The 17,303-nt window shown below is 43.0% G+C and overlaps 1 protein-coding gene across 2 annotated transcripts; it reads right to left on the bottom strand.

Annotated features, from left to right (window-relative positions):
* Nucleotides 1-833: 833 nt before the first annotated feature.
* Nucleotides 834-16,287, bottom strand: ankha (ANKH inorganic pyrophosphate transport regulator a). 2 transcript variants are annotated; one of them, XM_028968859.1, is made up of 12 exons: nucleotides 15,911-16,286; nucleotides 13,149-13,365; nucleotides 12,395-12,513; nucleotides 12,086-12,169; nucleotides 10,874-11,044; nucleotides 10,381-10,515; nucleotides 10,172-10,264; nucleotides 9,089-9,181; nucleotides 4,791-4,920; nucleotides 4,202-4,325; nucleotides 2,086-2,185; nucleotides 834-2,011 (listed from the first exon to the last, which is right to left on the bottom strand). In XM_028968859.1, exons 1-12 carry the CDS (start codon nucleotides 16,004-16,006, stop codon nucleotides 1,874-1,876), a joined length of 1,500 nt encoding a protein of 499 aa, XP_028824692.1. In that variant the 5' UTR covers nucleotides 16,007-16,286; the 3' UTR covers nucleotides 834-1,873. The 2 variants fall into 2 exon arrangements, with proteins under 2 accessions (XP_028824692.1, XP_028824698.1); XM_028968865.1 differs by lacking the exon at nucleotides 12,086-12,169 and having other exon boundaries at nucleotides 15,911-16,287.
* Nucleotides 16,288-17,303: the final 1,016 nt, after the last annotated feature.

Raw genomic sequence — 17,303 nt, 5'->3', positions numbered from 1 at the left:
TCTCTTCATCTCAAAGCGCACTTTAACAAAAGTCTGTGAATTTTTTTTTTTTTCAATATTGCTACACCACCAGAGATTCATGGCACTAACCTTAACCTTGACCTGCACGATTATACAGCTGGAAATCTATTCATTTAGTAGCAGGAACATACCACAAAGAGCATACAGTGAAAGTTGTGTGTGTGCTTGGAGTTATTGCTAATTTTGTGTATCAGAGTAAATATTGGTAATGACAGACATCGCTGCAGGGCCAGCGGCCAGCCCCTTTCAGCTCCAACTTCACATCAACACAGTGGATGACTGACAAATGACACACATCCTGTGTACACACTAAACAGCAATATAATTACTGTGATAATACTACACATTTATTTAAGCCAGTAATTATAATTATCTGTAAGGGAGTTGAAAGTATTACAACTTTCTGTCTGACATAAGATTTGCCTCAAATGGATGCAGTTTTATTCATATTTCTTTATGACCGTGGTGTCATGTGTTCATGAATAATCTTCATTCAGATTATTGTTCGGTTGAAATGGTGTTCCACAAAACAGGAGTCATGAGTAACCAATAGGAAAGCTGCTTTCCTAAATTCTTATTCTACAGTAATGACTTCTGGTTTAAATAAGCTATATTGTTAAGAACACAAAGTGATTTGAGTTTTTAACAAAAAGGACACAAAACAGAAAGGCCTGTAGTTGTGGCTGGAGAATTGCTAATACTAATTTAACTTGCTCCCTTTATTTGAATTATATGATTGATGAGGGGAGAACATCTTCATTCTTATTCCTGCTTCTGTTTAAACGTGTGGTGATGCATGACCTAACAATCAATCAATAAAATGAAAATATTTATTTATTGGAGTATGCTTAACATGCATTAGACTTGAGGTGAACTCCGACTGCACTGAAAGATCGATCAAAATAAGAACAATTCATGCAGTTGATGCAGGTGCTTTTCGGAATATACAGCGGGATTTATACAGAACATTTAAATGTCAACTCGCCAGTCTAAACCAGTTTGGAGAATAAAGCTGGCCGCAGTGCTGCCAGTCTTGTGCATTCGTTAATTTCAGTCAAAGACTGTTTGCCTAGTTCAAATGGTACAGAATGAAGTTAACTGTCATTATCAGAACATTATCCTGTGGGCATTTGTGCTTCCTTTATTAGAGTGATCGCGTGCGACTACAGGCATACAGGAGGCGTTTAACAATTCATTTTAAAAATAAAAGGCTTGATGAATACATATTATGCAGTCTTTAACCATGCACAAATATAATATATTAATGTATATAAACTTTAACATATACAGAGGAAAAGAAAAAACAGATAACCCGTTATGACCTTTAAAAAAAAAAAAAAATACTAAAATACAGCAACCCAACTTCCCCATTCAGTGAAATAAAGAATTTTTCTAAATGGTGCACTTCAATAATGAAGGAGTACCATTAAATGAACATCAACAACTGACCAAGGAAGGCAACCTTTCTCTTACTGGATAATGCCTCACATTCCAAGGCAAGCGTCCTTTGAGCTTGCAATGACATTTTAAGCTATTAGCAATGAAAATGAGCCACAAAACCACATACATTACAGGAGCTATCGATATTGCTTTGGTACAAATATGCTTACTGTGGATATGCTTCAGTTCAAGGAATTAAGAGTCTTTTGCAAATCCTCTCGTCTGGTTCCCATGTGTGAAGTCTGGGAACATCCATGCGGATTCTGAAATCATTGTACCAGTGTCTGTTGATGGTTAAGTGTCCGTCTCAGTGTCTGTTGTGTTGCCTTCATGGCAAAATCAACCATTTTATCTCCTGCTCATGCAGTGTCTGATCTGGAGCCTTTTTTAAAATTGGAATCCACTGTTGCTCTCACTGGTCCTCCTCTTCTTCTTCTTCTTCATTCTGCTCCTCAATGTCATTTAACTGAGTCCTTGAAGTGACCTCCCTCATTGGAGAGGATTCTTCTCCCTCAATGACCAACTCGTTGTTCATTTCACAGCTCTTCTTCTAAGATATCAAATGTCAGTGAGTGAAGAAAAATATTTCTCAACTAAAATTATTTTGTACATTTTTTAATTTACCTGCTTCTTGTACACATAGCAAGCAGCCACTGCAACCATGGAGGATTCTCCCAGAAAGCCGGCCAGCAGAGACCCAACGCCCAGAGTAGCTCCATGAACGCTGAATCCCAAAACAGAACAAAACATCTCAAAACCCCCCCAAAAAATAAAAATAAAATCATGTGATGTGCCATGTTTATATTTCAAATACACACGGCTTGTACATTAGAACAACATCGAGGTGGTTTTCCACCAGCCAGCTGACTGGGAACGATTGGGGACAAAGCCAGGACGGTGCTGTGGCGGAAGGTGAGGACATGTCCTGGCGTCACTCGGAGTCACGTGTGGCACCACAACAGAGATATCAAGCGGTGATTCACAGCTTCATGCTTGGCGTACGTGGCCATTCTGAGCTGCTGTTAATTGAAACAGTATGCCCTGTCAATGTGGCACTTTTTACCGTGTGAATTACCACAAAACGCTAAACATGGAGAAAGGTGCTAAAGCCAAAGGCAACAGTGCCAAAAATAAACTAATAAATAAATAAAATCTACTCTGGATTTAAGTAATCAAGTTAAAATATAGCATAAAACAGTCAATCCAGGAAGTGTCAGCATGGTACTGTTATGGCCAGGTATAGACAGATGATCAAACAGCCTGTTAGTGGCTTGAAGTTGGCTGAAGTTGGGTTGAGGTAATGATCCTGTGTGTTTGGACCACGCAGCACATCACTCAGGACTGCCTGGGTACAAAAGTTGTTTATTATAAATACGAACAAATGGCACAAAACAGATCGAGGGACCTTCCTCAACCACAACAGAGGACAAAAAGGCAAGGGTGCCGTTCATGTTACCTCCGAGAGGCACGTGTACAATAATTTCCCGCAGTTTACCCCATAACAACCGTTTTGTAGGATAGGGGCATGAATGTACAGCAATCATTACCCTAATCAAGAAGATTAGACACCAAGAACAGAAAATGAGTGAAGAGGCGATCACTGGAGAATTAAAAAAAAAAAAAACTCCTATGCCTACCCCAGTCTTACAATCACTGCACTGGTCACCCATCAAATTTAGGATTGACTACAAAATCCTACTTTTAACCTATAAAGCTCTAAATGGTCTCGCCCCACAGTACCTGAGTGAACTTTTGGTTCTTTACGAACCGTCACGCCCCCTAAGATCAATGGGTGCGGGGTCACTACTGGTACCAAAGGTGCAGAAGGTCACAGCTGGGAGCAGATCCTTCTCCTATAGAGCTCCGCAGTTGTGGAACAGCTTGCCTGTCAGTGTCCGGGACTCAGACACAGTCTCATCTGTTTTCTCTGGCTTTTTGCTAAAGTCCTAGACCCTCATTTCACTTCACGTTGACGCAGTGTCAATTATAAAGTCCAGTTTATCACACAGTCCCCCTGCTAGACACAGACAAAGTTAAATTCACCCTAGTTAGGCTGTCCTAGTTAGGGTACCGGGCCACTGTAGCACCAATATACCATTATAACCACATATTTCAGTATCGGTCATACAGTGCCACCGTCTGCCGCTGCTTCTGTTTGTTTTTCTCCGAGACACGGAATCAAGCACACAGACCACCGGCAGACTCCAGTTAAGAGACCAGCAAATAAATCCTGGTTCCTGACAACTGCTTAACAAGGACATACCATGAAACAAACCAGAGGGTCACCACAGCCACCACCACCATTACAACTACAGCTTCAGGGATCTTCAAGTGGACCAGTAGCATCATTATGGACACGTAATCTAGACCATGACACTGACTACATCCTGGACTTATCCAACCCTACAACTGTAGGACTTATTATTATATCATCAACCCTGCACTGACACCATTTGCAGGCTCACTCTACCCTGGAAGGGGGTCCCTCTCTGTATCACTCCTTCCCAAGGTTTCTTCCTTTCTTTTTTTCCTCTCTCCTAGAGTTTTTTTGTGTGGAGTTTTTCCTTGTGTGCAGAAGGGTCAAAGCCCATTGAGACATACTGTATGTGATTTTAGGCTATAAAAGAAATAAATGTTGTAAAAAAAAATAAAAAAATAATAATAATGTTGTTACTCTACTCCAATGAACGTTCCTAGCCGGTTTTCATTGCCACTCACAAGTAGAATGGTCAGAACTCACCCCATGTATGGCAGCACTATGAGGCTGGCGATGAGCACGCAGATGCGCAAGACAGAGCTGGGAGCGAGAACACAGGTCCGCTTCAGGGTCATGAGCCAGCCCGTCAGGTGAGCCCGGACTGTCACTGAAAACAAAAGCACGTGCCATGAAACGTGGTGCTAAAACGCCCACCATCCAATTAGCCTCAGTCAATGAATCCGATGAGCAGCCAGCTCACCAAACTAAAGCGTCCTGCTTGCACTATGGCATAACTGATAAAGGCACATAAACTTGCAGCATACTTCAAAATGTGAACAAAGAAAACTATTGATGGCATCATTTCAGTTATGTAGCCATATTGGTTTTACTTCACTTCAATACTAAGGAGCCAAGCAGAGCACAGGAATAATGTATGCGGACACTATGATAATGGGATACGATTCATCATCATCCCTGGCACTGCACCTTGCAAAACATTTGGTTTCGAGACCCTTCGTGTGATGTTGCTTGACCTTATTGGCCGGTTTTGCACCAGAAGAACCTTCCCTGTAACTGGTGATAAGTCACCCTGGATAAATAAATGCAGATTCACCCACACTGGCCTGCTTACCTGGTAGAGGGAAGAAAGAGAAGATCTTCAGTGGAGTAACACACAGCCGGGCAAAGTTGACATCGACCCCGATCACACCAACAAAAATGTTCTCAGAGAAATTTGGTGTCCAGAACACGACGAAGCAAAGCTGGAGACAACAAATAGTTACATTTAACAAGTCCACAGGTCCAGAAGAAACTGTGCAGTGATGTTTACAAGTCAACAGTCACATGGTCAACTACCATGCATATAACAGTACAGGCCAAACGTTTGGACACACCTTTTCATTCAATGTGTTTTCTTTATTTTCATGACCATTTACGTTGGTAGATTCTCACTGAAGGCATCAAAACTATGAACAAAAAGTGGAGACCTGGCCTCCACAGTCACCGGACCTGAACCCAATGGCAATGGTTTGGGGTGAGCTGGACCGCAGAGTGAAGGCAAAGGGGCCAACAAGTGTTAAACACCTCTGGGAACTCCTTCAAGACTGTTGGAAACAATTTCAGGTGACGACCTCTTGAAGCTCATTGAGAGAATGCCAAGAGTGTGCAAAGCAGTAACCAGAGCAAAGGGCGGCTATTTTGAAGAAACTAGAATATAAAACATGTTTTCAGTTATTTCACCTTTTTTTGTTAAGTACAAAACTCCCCATGTGTTCATTCATAGTTTTGATGGCTTCAGTGAGAATCTACCAACGTAAATGGTCATGAAAATAAAGAAAACAGAGTGTCCAAAACTTTTGCCTGTACTGTATGCATTTATGTTTAAATAATTCTGATTCCAACTGTGATAGGGGAAAACAGACACTGGAGCAAAGTTCTAATGATCAAACATGTAGAGCAACACATAAAGACAAACAGAAGCTGAACATGAACGTTTTACAACACATGCAATCCAAAAGGGACAGAAAAGGAACAAATTCATGGACATTATAAAACTATACAACATCGGCTCTACTGTATACAACAGGACAAAGATGGTCTCACTTTATACACCTGTTACAGTCCAAAACACCACATTCACAGCATTTAGCGGATGGCCTTATCCAGAGGAACTTAAAATTAGTAGTTACAGGAGACACTCATGGTTAAGTATCTTGCTCACGGACACAATGGTAAATAAGTGGGATTTTAACCTGTGACTTTGAAGTGATTGTCATTGTGAAACACTGCAGCACAGCACATGGTGCACACAACGAAATGAGTCCTCTGCTTTTATCCATCACCCTTGGGGAGCAGTGGGCAGCCATGACAGATGTCCGGGGAACAGTGTGTGGGGACGGAGCTTCGCTCAGTGGCACCTGGGCAGTTCAGGATCCGATCTGCCTTCAATCTTCTGATTACGGGTCCGTTTCCTTACCCACTAGGCCACTACTGTGGGCTTCTGGTTCATAGGAAAGTGCCTAACACACTAGGCTACCACCACCCACACAAAGTGTATCGGAAAAGCATCACTTAACGTTCCCACAACAATCCCTGACCCAGTGTCTAATTTAGGGCTGAATTCCTGAGGGCTGAATTAGAGCTTCTACATTCCTGAAAACAGACCAAATGTGGGACTGTAGTACATCTACAGTGGGACAGGTTACCAGCTCAAATGAAGCAACCTACAACTAGAAATGTAGTCCTGCAGAGCCCCAGCTGACAACATCATACTGACAGACAATCACAATTTACATTTTGTACCCTTGATTAATAATACGTCGCTCTTGTGGACATTTGAATGAAATATGCTTGTCATAAAAATAGGCTACTATCACCCATGGGTGGTAGTAGCCTAGTGGGTAAGACACTCACCTGTGAACCAGGAGACCCAGGTTCAAATCCCACTTCCCTGAGCAAGACACTTAACCTTAAGTTGCTCCAGGGGGACTGTCCCTGTAAATACTGATTGTAAGTCGCTCTGGATAAGGGCGTCTGATAAATGTTGTAAATGTAAAAACTAACATGAATGGGGAAAAATCATTACCAATGAGCAAAAACCTTCTACAGACTGAACTCGCGGCATTCAAGGTCTCCTGATGACCACCTCCACTTACCTCCTGTAAGCCACTGGATGCGGGCGCGGCTTTTTTCGAAATTCATGTGGCTGAACTACACTTGCGAAAGTGGAATTATTGGCAAGAGAAGAAACTCGAGTGGGTATGTGCAGCCAGACATGGATTTTATTTTATTTATAGACAATGAAAAAGATTAATTAGCAACTCAAAATGCCAGACATTACCTCCGTATAAAAGATCCAAATGCTGTGTACTGAAGGCAGACACCTGGTCACCCTTGTTTGTGCTTGTTTGTCTATGTCATTAAGACCTGGCGTGCATGTAAAGGCAGAATCGGAACCAAAACGCCTCCCCCCCTCCCAAACCCTGAGGATGTGCAGTCAGTCCCCCAAACAGTCATGTCTGGCTGGGCTTGGCAACAGCCGTGCCCTCTTGTTTACCGCACCGCGAAACCACATCTGGTGTACCACTCCGCCTCCTGCCCTCCGGCCAGTGCCTTGGCCACCAACATCCTGTTTTTTTTAAAAGCATGAAGAGTCCATAAAGAAATTTTAAATAAAAAGATCAGAGTGAAACTGGTTTGTTTTTTCCATCTGTATATTTTTGTTCTAAATTGAAATACAACACTCAGAGTAATGCAATGGATATTCTGGTGTTTTGGCTGTTCCACCATGACCGGTGGGAACAAACATCATTGTTCCACCATCAGCAGATGACAAGACAAAACACGGCACTGAGTGTACAGAGTAAAAACCAATCAAAACAATGGAAAATGTTTCATAAAACTTTTAGATCAAGTCACGTTTTATTACATCTGTTTTTTTGTGGCTTTGTAATTTCCAGGCAATTGAGAGAAATCCGGAGCAGTATATCTACAGTAAGTCATAAGTCACACTAATGAATCTATTTAAAACTTCCCAAAATTATTACATTTGCAAAATATTGCTTGGAAGTGGCAAAATTGGAATGATTTGGAACAATTTGAAATCTGAATTTGTTTTTGTTTCAAATTAATTAAATGTACATGCTAAGATTACTTTCTAAAAATGCTACTTATGCATTTTGTGTTAATTGAAAGAATCATACAAAACAACTGATGCATAAAATTAAATTGTTAACAAAGACAGTATAATAATATTGCAGAAGTAATTGGAGTAATAAATGCTCACGCTGCGACAATAAAATAAATTGTTAATCTATAAACATTTTTAACTTAACCCAAACTTTACAGCTGTTTATGAGGAGATCCGTTAAAACTGTGCAACACACGTTAATCTTTCATTTTACAGCAAATTACTGTAAACAAGCTTCTCAAAACCTGGACTGATATGATGTTCCTGTGAAGACAAAAGACAGCCTTCCATGCCCACATGGATTGATAAATGATAAGTCACATTTTATAGTCTGAAGTACCAGGTGATTTTTCTGTTATTTCAGTCCGGCTGTTACTGTTAATAACAGCTCTCACACAGCATCTTTCATAACCCAGCAACCCGACAAACGTCCCCACCTAACTCAGGAATGCAAAGCCTGCATGTACATGCGACTCGCAACAAAACAAAAACAGAAGGTTATACAAGCGCCAGGAGCAAACACGACTTGCACCTCGGTCTGCCCATCATCTGATTGTGGCTGCCCAAATCTGAACCACAACCACCAGCACCTTCAAAAAGCCAACAACGGTGACATTTACATCTCGTTTTTATAACGGAGACCAAACTATGTTTACTGAGCCGTGAAAGTAAAAAATAAAACTGAGCTGATTAAATCAACAGTAAAAATTTTAAAAAGAGACACTAAAACCACCCTTTTAAGAGTTATCGTCTGGTCAAAATAAAAATAAATAAATACATATAAACTATAAAAAATAAAAACTATATAAAAATTTAAAAAGTGCAACTTCAGGACCATATTTTTTAAACTGAGATATCAGCTGATCTAATAATAAGAAGGTGGTTTAGCCTCAGATCCTAAGACTCTTGCTGAGACTGTTCCTCAGATTCCTGAAGGGCATACACATCTTGGTCCTCAGTTTTAACATTCTACTTAAATTAAATAATTATTATTTTTTTATTTAAATGAAACGCTGTAAAACAATAAACCTTTTTATTTAGTGTGCACCATGTGCGCACCATTGCGAACACCGGACACTGCTGAGAAAGCGCTGGTATGCCAGGCACGCGCCCCCCATGAAACACGACCCCCATGAAACAGGGACGACGTGTACCCTACGTTTTTAAAATGTGGGTCAGTGGGGTCTCGCAACACAAGAATAAACGGACGGCAGGAACGTACGGGAAAGAGACGGACATACCGTGAGGGACAGTGCGAGGCAGAAGAAGGTGAACTTCTTTATTTGGGTTTTGGTCACCGTATTTCCGCATGTAAGCTTGTTGGTGGGATTATTCTGTTGGAAAAAACAAAATGAAAACAAATAAATAAATAAATCATAGCAACGTGTAAATTTCATTAAGTGAACAAGAAAACTTTGCAAATTGATATGAAATCAGAAACAAAATATTGATACATTACATAAATAAATAGTAATCGCATATGTGGCCAATCAGGAGCAAAAACCGCCACAAATCTTCAAGACCACTGAGTAAAACAGCAATACATTTTAAATCGTGTGGAACTTTCTCTGCTTCCATGATGCTTCGTTGGAGTGGAAAATGGTGGCCTTCTTCTGTAAGGACTGTTTTTGGGGCAAATTTGCTTCCACTGTACCGGTCATGTGACTGGTAATCCAACAGCTGAAGGTCCTTCCAATGCCACAGTGAACGGACTAATTATACACGGGGGGGGAAGCTAATGAAAGACAGATGACCTCAAAGTGGACTTATGTGGAACACAAGAACATAGCAAGGCCCTAGAATCTAATCAACCCACGACTATCATGATGGATGGTTGACTTTCTGCCAGATTTCTCCTTCAGCTTGGTCCACCTGAAGATGGATATCATCCCTCCAACTGCTGTGGTCATGAGGTAAACCACATAAAAAAAAAAATTTTTAAAAAAATAAAAAAACCTATCTAGTGTTTTTGAAGGTGGCAGCCACAACAACAAAATGAGGAGTTCAAAGGCAAGTTAAGGGCTCAGCCTGAATCAACAAACACGGCAGATCTTAACTGGCAGTAAAGGACATGTTAAACACAGATGACAGTGCAGGTTTGGTTTTATAGCCTGGGGGGGGTGGAAAAGAAAAGCCCCGATGCTGCCAGATGAACTGCAGGCGAGAAAACCGCAGAGAAAAACAAACGAGTCCTTAGTCATTACAAACCAAACATCGCCACCAATCATCCGCTGCATAAACAGCCCGGTGGAGATCCGTCAAGGTGGACATCTCAAGGTTTGAGAATGTGTTTTGATAGAATGAAGACGGTCCTCGCGGCTCACCCGGTCAAATGCTGGGTAAATAGCGCGAAGTTCAGTCAGCCAGCCGTAAGGCATGTGACCCACTGGGTAGGTAGCAGTGAGGATTGCAACAGCCTGCAAACAATGGAAATGTATATATATATATATATATATATATATATACGTATGAATCACATTCCTGCGTTCTTCATCATCGTGGCTCGAAATGTGGTCAGGAGGCCGTGACTCACCTCGGTAGACGCCTCACTCCCCTTCAGGTCCCGGGACACAAAGAGGTTGACAATGGGCCTGCTGATTCTCTGAGTGGCCAGAATGAGAGCTAAAGGCCACCAGAAACTCAGCATCTTCCTGATGGTGGCGTCACCCTGCAGACAAAAATATGGTATTTTGCATCAACAACAAGTACTGCGGTTTTTGGGTTTTTTTTGGTAAAGACCACGAAGGTAAGCAGACACTAATTTTTGAGGTTTGAGGGAATAAAATGACACCAGCTCAACAAATATAGCATTCTGCATATCTGATATTTATTTAGCATTTAATTCCGGATGATTTCCAAAGAGTAAAGTTTTAGCACCATGTCTGGCATGCATGTGCCGTTTGTTGCTTCTTCTGGTCATTGGACAGATTTTTACATTTTTTTTACAGAAGATAAAACATATCCTAAAAATGCTGGCTGCACGTTGGACACGGGCACCTACACCTACAACCAAATCGCAATCCTACCCCTACTTCAATCCCGCTGGACTCAGGAATGCTGTCGTGGACGTTGCAGTAGTAGCCCAGACCCACGATGGTGAACCGCACCAGGGCTCCCATGTACAGTGACAAGATGGGGATCAGCAGGGGTTCCTGGCATTCCAGGTTACTATGGAGCAGGATGGCCACAAAGACGATCTACCAACGCAGAAAATAATTAAATCAACTGATTAACTTGGTCCGGCAATGAAAAGAAGTGCAGATGCAGGTGCAACGTTCAACTCTAGCGTCCGGACACATTAAATGGAGGAATGCAAACGCGTGCAAATGAGGAAAGGCTGCAGTGAGACTAATGAATTCATTTGACCAAATGCTTTTCGATTCAAAAACGCATCTTCTCTACTTTTAATGAGTTCAGCTGTACTAAATTCTGAAAAATGGGTCAACGGCCACTATTCAGCCAAGCTTTCAAAACTGCATTGGAGTTTACTTCCAAGTGCATTCTATCATCTTCACTACATATTAAGCTGAAGAGTCTGTGGTCTTGAGAAAGTGACCATATTTCAAATAAGCAATATTCTAAAAATACAGGAATACATTAGCAATAACAGCCAAGCTCAGACTTCCCATTTCAGAAATATATAGGATGTGCATCACAGCTCATGCAAAGAACTTGAATTTGTTGTGTACTTTTGGAAGAACTATACACCAATCAAAAGTTTGGATGCACCTAATCATTTCTGGGTCTGGTGGGGTTTTTATACATTATAGAACAAAACTGAGGACTTAGAACTATGAAATAACACACACAAAACAAGGCACACAAGTTGAAATTTGAGTGGGTCCAAAGCAGGGAGCTTTTGTTGTGATGGCAGCATTTCGCACTTTTTTGTCCACCACCCTAAGTTAGACAACGGGGATGGTTTCAAACAGTACTGGAGGTTTATGCTGAACACTTTCTTATCATTCCCCACGTTAATGAGCATCTCAAGAAGCGGCTTTTAATGATGACAATAGTGAACTAAGCAGCCATGAAGGCAAAAAAACGGATTAATCAAATATACTCCACTTTCTACTGATACAAAAAATACTTGGTCTCCATAACCAACAAGGAGCGAGTGCGTCCAAACTTTTGACTGGTGTGGAACTTCCAGGGCACATGTTGAAGGTGTGTGGTTATTTGAATAACAAAATCCCATAAACACGTTCCATTCTTCTCCAAATGTCAGCGTCGTCTACCTGTGCCACAACATCCGAGATGGAGGCTGAGCCCACCAGAAGGCTGTATTTATGTTTGAGGAGGATACCGGCATGAGTCCAGGCCTGGAAGAGTTTTGATAAATTAGTCTTGCGCTCATGCAACACTCCAGCAAAATCCCTTCACCTTATCCCTGTAAAATACTAAGGCAGCCGTTAGGTCTTAAGCTGTGAGACTCCTGCACGAAGGCAGGTTTTTACACTCAAATGCCTTATTTGGGTCAGATATATATTTTTAATAAGCATGCAATTAGAAAATGTTAATGGGTTTACAGGAGCTGAATTTCTCACCATAGCATCCAGTAATGGAAACGCTGCCAGATACAGAAAGGCTCGCCTGGTCTTCATGCCCACAGACTCGTCCACATAGTGCAGCTTATTGATGATGTAGTATCCCAGGTCCGTGTAAGCTGAGTTCATTCACATACACACAAACAACCAGGTCAACATAAAATAACAATCCACTCATTCATTACAAATTGCACTCTCTTCATGGCAACGGATATGAAAATGTTACCCTCCTCATTTGCATAAATGTGACTGCCTATGAAAATAAAGACGAGTCGCATGGAACAGTTTGATCGCATTTGTTTTAAATTGTTGATTGTGTGAATAGCAGGGTTCCCTTTTGAACTCGGACCACTACTCACACTGTTGAAAAAGACAAACGTACAATGCTGATCTCATACAGACACGCTGAAAACTATGCAATTGGACAGTGCACCATTGTAGGACTGTTCGAATCATGACACTTGAAAGTCCAGATCTGCAGTTTTTTCCCCCCACACGCCCTACTGTGACGCAATCTTTACTGACGCACAACGCAGTGGAGGTCTGCTGAGATGATGATTCGTGTGACAAATGATTGTGTACATAGTCACATATACATGTTTTTTTTTTTTTAATAATATGGGGTTTCATTTCAAAGCACAGGCACTTGTCATAATATTACACCTTATTTGCAGTATTTGATTTGTGTGCATATATATATAAAAAAAACAAAAAACTAAAGAACAATTTTTGATTTGTGCGCACACAGACCCACCAATGAGGACATGGAACACCAACGCGATGGTGCCCGCCACGGCCATACACAGCAAGGCTTTGGCTCGGTCCCGCTTGCTGTTGACAAACACCAAGCCCACGTTCTTGAAGTCGCTCATGGGCCCCGTGAAGAACTTCATGAGAGAGTAGGCCAGGCCATAGCTGGCCAGCATCTCCACACGGTCCTCCTTTACTGTGGCTATACCCCTGTTCAGCGCCTGCAGGGGTGGGAACAAGGACAATCACAGCAACACGGTCCACCCTGCAAAGATCAAGCGGCATTCCAACTCGCAGCAATCGCAAGAAAGGTCAACCAAGCAAAACGTTTGAGTTCGTCCATTCGACCCATTTGTTTAACTGTCCAATAGTGGTGTTGAAATGAATCATATAGTCGATGCACCGCGATGCAGAAACGACCACAATGCAGTGCAGAACATAATCGATTGCATCATAATGACGTTGCTTGTTGTTTTTCTGGTGGCGGTATAAGAATTCTCATTAAAAAGTAGTGCCTGATCTGAGAACAGCGCCAATCCAGGTAGGAGTTTCACGCTGCACGTGTCTGTATGTCCAGAGATCTACAAATGGACAATTATCCACAGATATTATTTTAGCTTGCATCACGCTCGGTCTGAAAGCAGCTTCAGATTTTCTCCACTGAGCAGAAAAACGGTCTGTGCTCAGTCCGTGCTCACCTGACGCCACGGACATCTGAACCAGACGTTTTTCTGCCATTTGTGGATTCAGGTTGTAATGGGTTTGGGTCGGTGTGTCGTGGAGGAAACTGTGGTGAGGCATGTGGAGAAAGGAGGCCCGTCGCTGGGGTTTCCATCAAGCTCTCCATGCTTACAGCGCCTCAGTTCTGCCACGCCCGGGTAAACGCTCGTACACTTGTACATGCTCGTGTTACTGCTTTTATGTAATACGATATTAAATAAAGGGACCACAAGAGCTCGGACCAGGCTGCTCAGTTCCTCTGCCTGGTGGAGAGCCGATCTGCATCAGGACCGGGGCAGAAGACCAACTCCAGAACTACCAGTATACACAACTGTTACACGGTCACACGGTCATGGACTGAGTGTCGAGAGTTTTTCTGTAGCAAATCAAAGAGTCCACACAGGTGAACGAAAATTGATGTGATGCATTACACTTTAAGTGTCTCGTTTCGAATTGAATTGTGAGACCAGTAAAGGTTTACACCTCTACTGTTTAACGCAAAGCCACACTGTGGGTTTTTGTGTGTTTATTAGCGTGCAATTTATACATCTGTGAACTAAACAGAATGTGTAAGAGTTTGACTGCAATGCAACAGGTCAAGTAACACCTTATAAATCAATTTGTAACAGAAATGTATAACATAATTTTTGAAAAATCTACTATAAAAAAAATTGACCTCAGTTGTTTACGTACACACACACACACACACACACACACACAGAACTTACAACTGAAATATTGAAGCTGGATACCAGCGTATCAGTTATGCATAACAGAAGAGACTTGAATATATATCATACGTTGCATGGTGGACCGTCTTTTCAATGTTCACACGTTGGTTTGAGTCGAGTCCTTGTGTAATCTGGCATACATCTCCACCCCCCAATTCATTAAGAATGGCATTCTGGAAGCAAATTACATACAAATGCACAGATTGGCACGTCCTGATCGTGGACTACTAGATTTGAACTGGGTGTGGTGTGAGCGTAGCGTGGAAGAGGTTACTGGTGTGGCAGTAGAGGAGTGGCAGAGGCAGCGCTGGCCCAGTTTCTTCCGCCTCTTGTCTTGTGCGCTGTGTTTTTTTTGGTCTTTGGTGCTGAAGATAGGCTTTGTAACGGACGTTCAAAAGACGTTTAAGAAGATATCTGATACTCCACCCATCCACACACACACACAACCCTCACCAGAGCTTCTGATAAGTCCAACCCTGACACCTCTCTACTGCTCCCCATCTGCTCTAAAACTCACTGTTTTCTACACAAATCAAACGGAAATGTCTTGCAGCCTCTCGGTAAAGGAGCGCACTGGACACGTCTGAAGACTCGGACGTGCGGTTTTGTGATCTGGAATCGCCGTCCTCGTGTTGGGGACTCATTTAGCATCCAAACTGAACACGTGAAAGATTTCCCCCCATCTCCGCGGCAGGAAGCGGAGCGGCGTGAGCCACCAGACATCATTTCCCTTCTGCTCTCCATCCAGACCGAGCACAGCTGCCCTTGTGGAGGAGAGCGGCGCGCGGGCTATTTTTACACACTCCCACTGATGTTACGTAAGCCTAATCCCTGGCCTTTGTGCCCCTCTCACCGTCCACGGGACACGAGGGGAACATCAAAGGACGGCGTCCGCTCCTGCAGGACAGAGTTGACCTCTCCCCGCCTGGTTACCGGTCTAATAACGCAAGATGACATGTTCAGTCCTCGTTCAGTAAGAAATAAAACACTGGACGTGGACCCAGGTTGCAAGCAGACGCCGGGCATTGCAGATGGAGCCGCTAAAATCAAGCCCATAAATGAATACCTGAATAAATAAAATAGTATAAGCTGCTATTTATAGCCAAATGCACAGGAAACATCGACATAAATAAATGGAGGAGGAGAAAAAAAAAAGGAGGCAGGTCCTGCTGGAACTAATTCTGGCCGAACCCGGCACCCTTCTGGTGACCCTGGCGGGCAACACGGCCTGGAACGGCGGAAGACGGCGAGGGCGCGGCGCCACAGCGCGACAGACAGACAGACAGACAGACAGACAGACAGACTCTCCACGCACCTGCTCTCCGAAGTCGATGGCGATGTTGGTGATGGCGAGCGGCACCAGGAAGCGGATGAGGGGCCAGTAGGAGCGGAGGGACGGGAACTCCACCATGGTCCCTGCGTACGGCGCATCCGCCTCTCCGGCCTCGCTCGCTCGGATGACGGTCGACGCGCTCGGAGAGTCACAGCGCGGCGCGGGCGGACATCGCGCACGTCACCTCCAAGTCACCGGGGGCTGCGCGCGCACGAGACTCCCCCGTAGACCGGCGGCGAGCGGCGAGCGGAACATGACATGTGACGCGTCCCGGAGGTTCGGCTCCGCCGCGCCGACGGTCGCCGCTGCCGCTGACATTTTATGGCTCCGTTGGACCAGCACGTGGGGCGGGACAACACCTGCCCCCCCCCTCCGTCAGTGACGTCACAACAGGCGGCGGTGCGGAATAATGGAGCGGGATTGTGTGTACGTGGAAAGGGGTTCATTGTCACGAGGGCGCGACAGTCGCCTCCGGCGTCGACTGTCGTCGAACGGAACAGGCATCGCCACCAATCTGCAGACATCAGCCGTCAATCGGCGTCCTGTTTCGCCCCCTGGTGTCGGACTGTGGTACTGCAGACAAGCTGCCTGGTCAGAGAAATATCAAATAAAGAGTGCACAAAAACTCCAGTTAAACCAGCCAGTAAATTTTTTTTTTTTTTTTTTTTTTTCGCAGATTTCCACAACCTATTACAGTTATATAAATTGTTCAGTGCTTGCAGGAATAATCTATATCTATAGAACAAATACACAAAATGTTGGCCTGGTTTTTGTATTCCATATAATTTTTATAATTCCTTCAATGCTGCCTTCATTGACAATACCATTTAATTTTTTTATCTTCATATAGTTGTGTGAACACTATCTAATAAACAATAAATAATTATATACAGTGCAGGTCAAAAGTTTGGACACACCCTCTCATTCAATGTGTTTTCTTTATTTTCATGACCATTTACATTGGTAGATTCTCACTGAAGGCATCAAAACTATGAATGAAGGCAAAATAACTGAAAACTGATGTTTTATATTCTAGTTTCTTGCTCTGATTACTGCTTTGCACACTCTTGGCATTCTCTCGATGAGCTTCAAGAGGTCGTCACCTGAAATGGTTTTAATTCGTGGAATTTCTTGCTTTATCAATGGGGTTGGGACCATCACTTGGGTTGTGCAGAGGTCAGGTTACTACACAGCTGACAGCCCTATTGGACAACTGTTAAAATTCATAATATGGCAAGAACCAATCGTCTAACTAAAGAAAAATGAGAGGCCATCATTACTTTAAGAAATGGCGGTCAGTCAGTCTGGAAAATTGCAAAAACTTTAATTGTGTCGCAAAAAAAAAGCAAAGATCAGAGACCAGATAAATGCCACA

This window comes from Denticeps clupeoides, chromosome 2, assembly GCF_900700375.1.
Source record: "Denticeps clupeoides chromosome 2, fDenClu1.1, whole genome shotgun sequence".
NCBI classification, from domain to species: Eukaryota; Metazoa; Chordata; class Actinopteri; order Clupeiformes; family Denticipitidae; genus Denticeps; species Denticeps clupeoides.
Note: the sequence above shows the minus strand (reverse complement) of the source record. Positions and strands in the feature narration are given on the sequence as shown.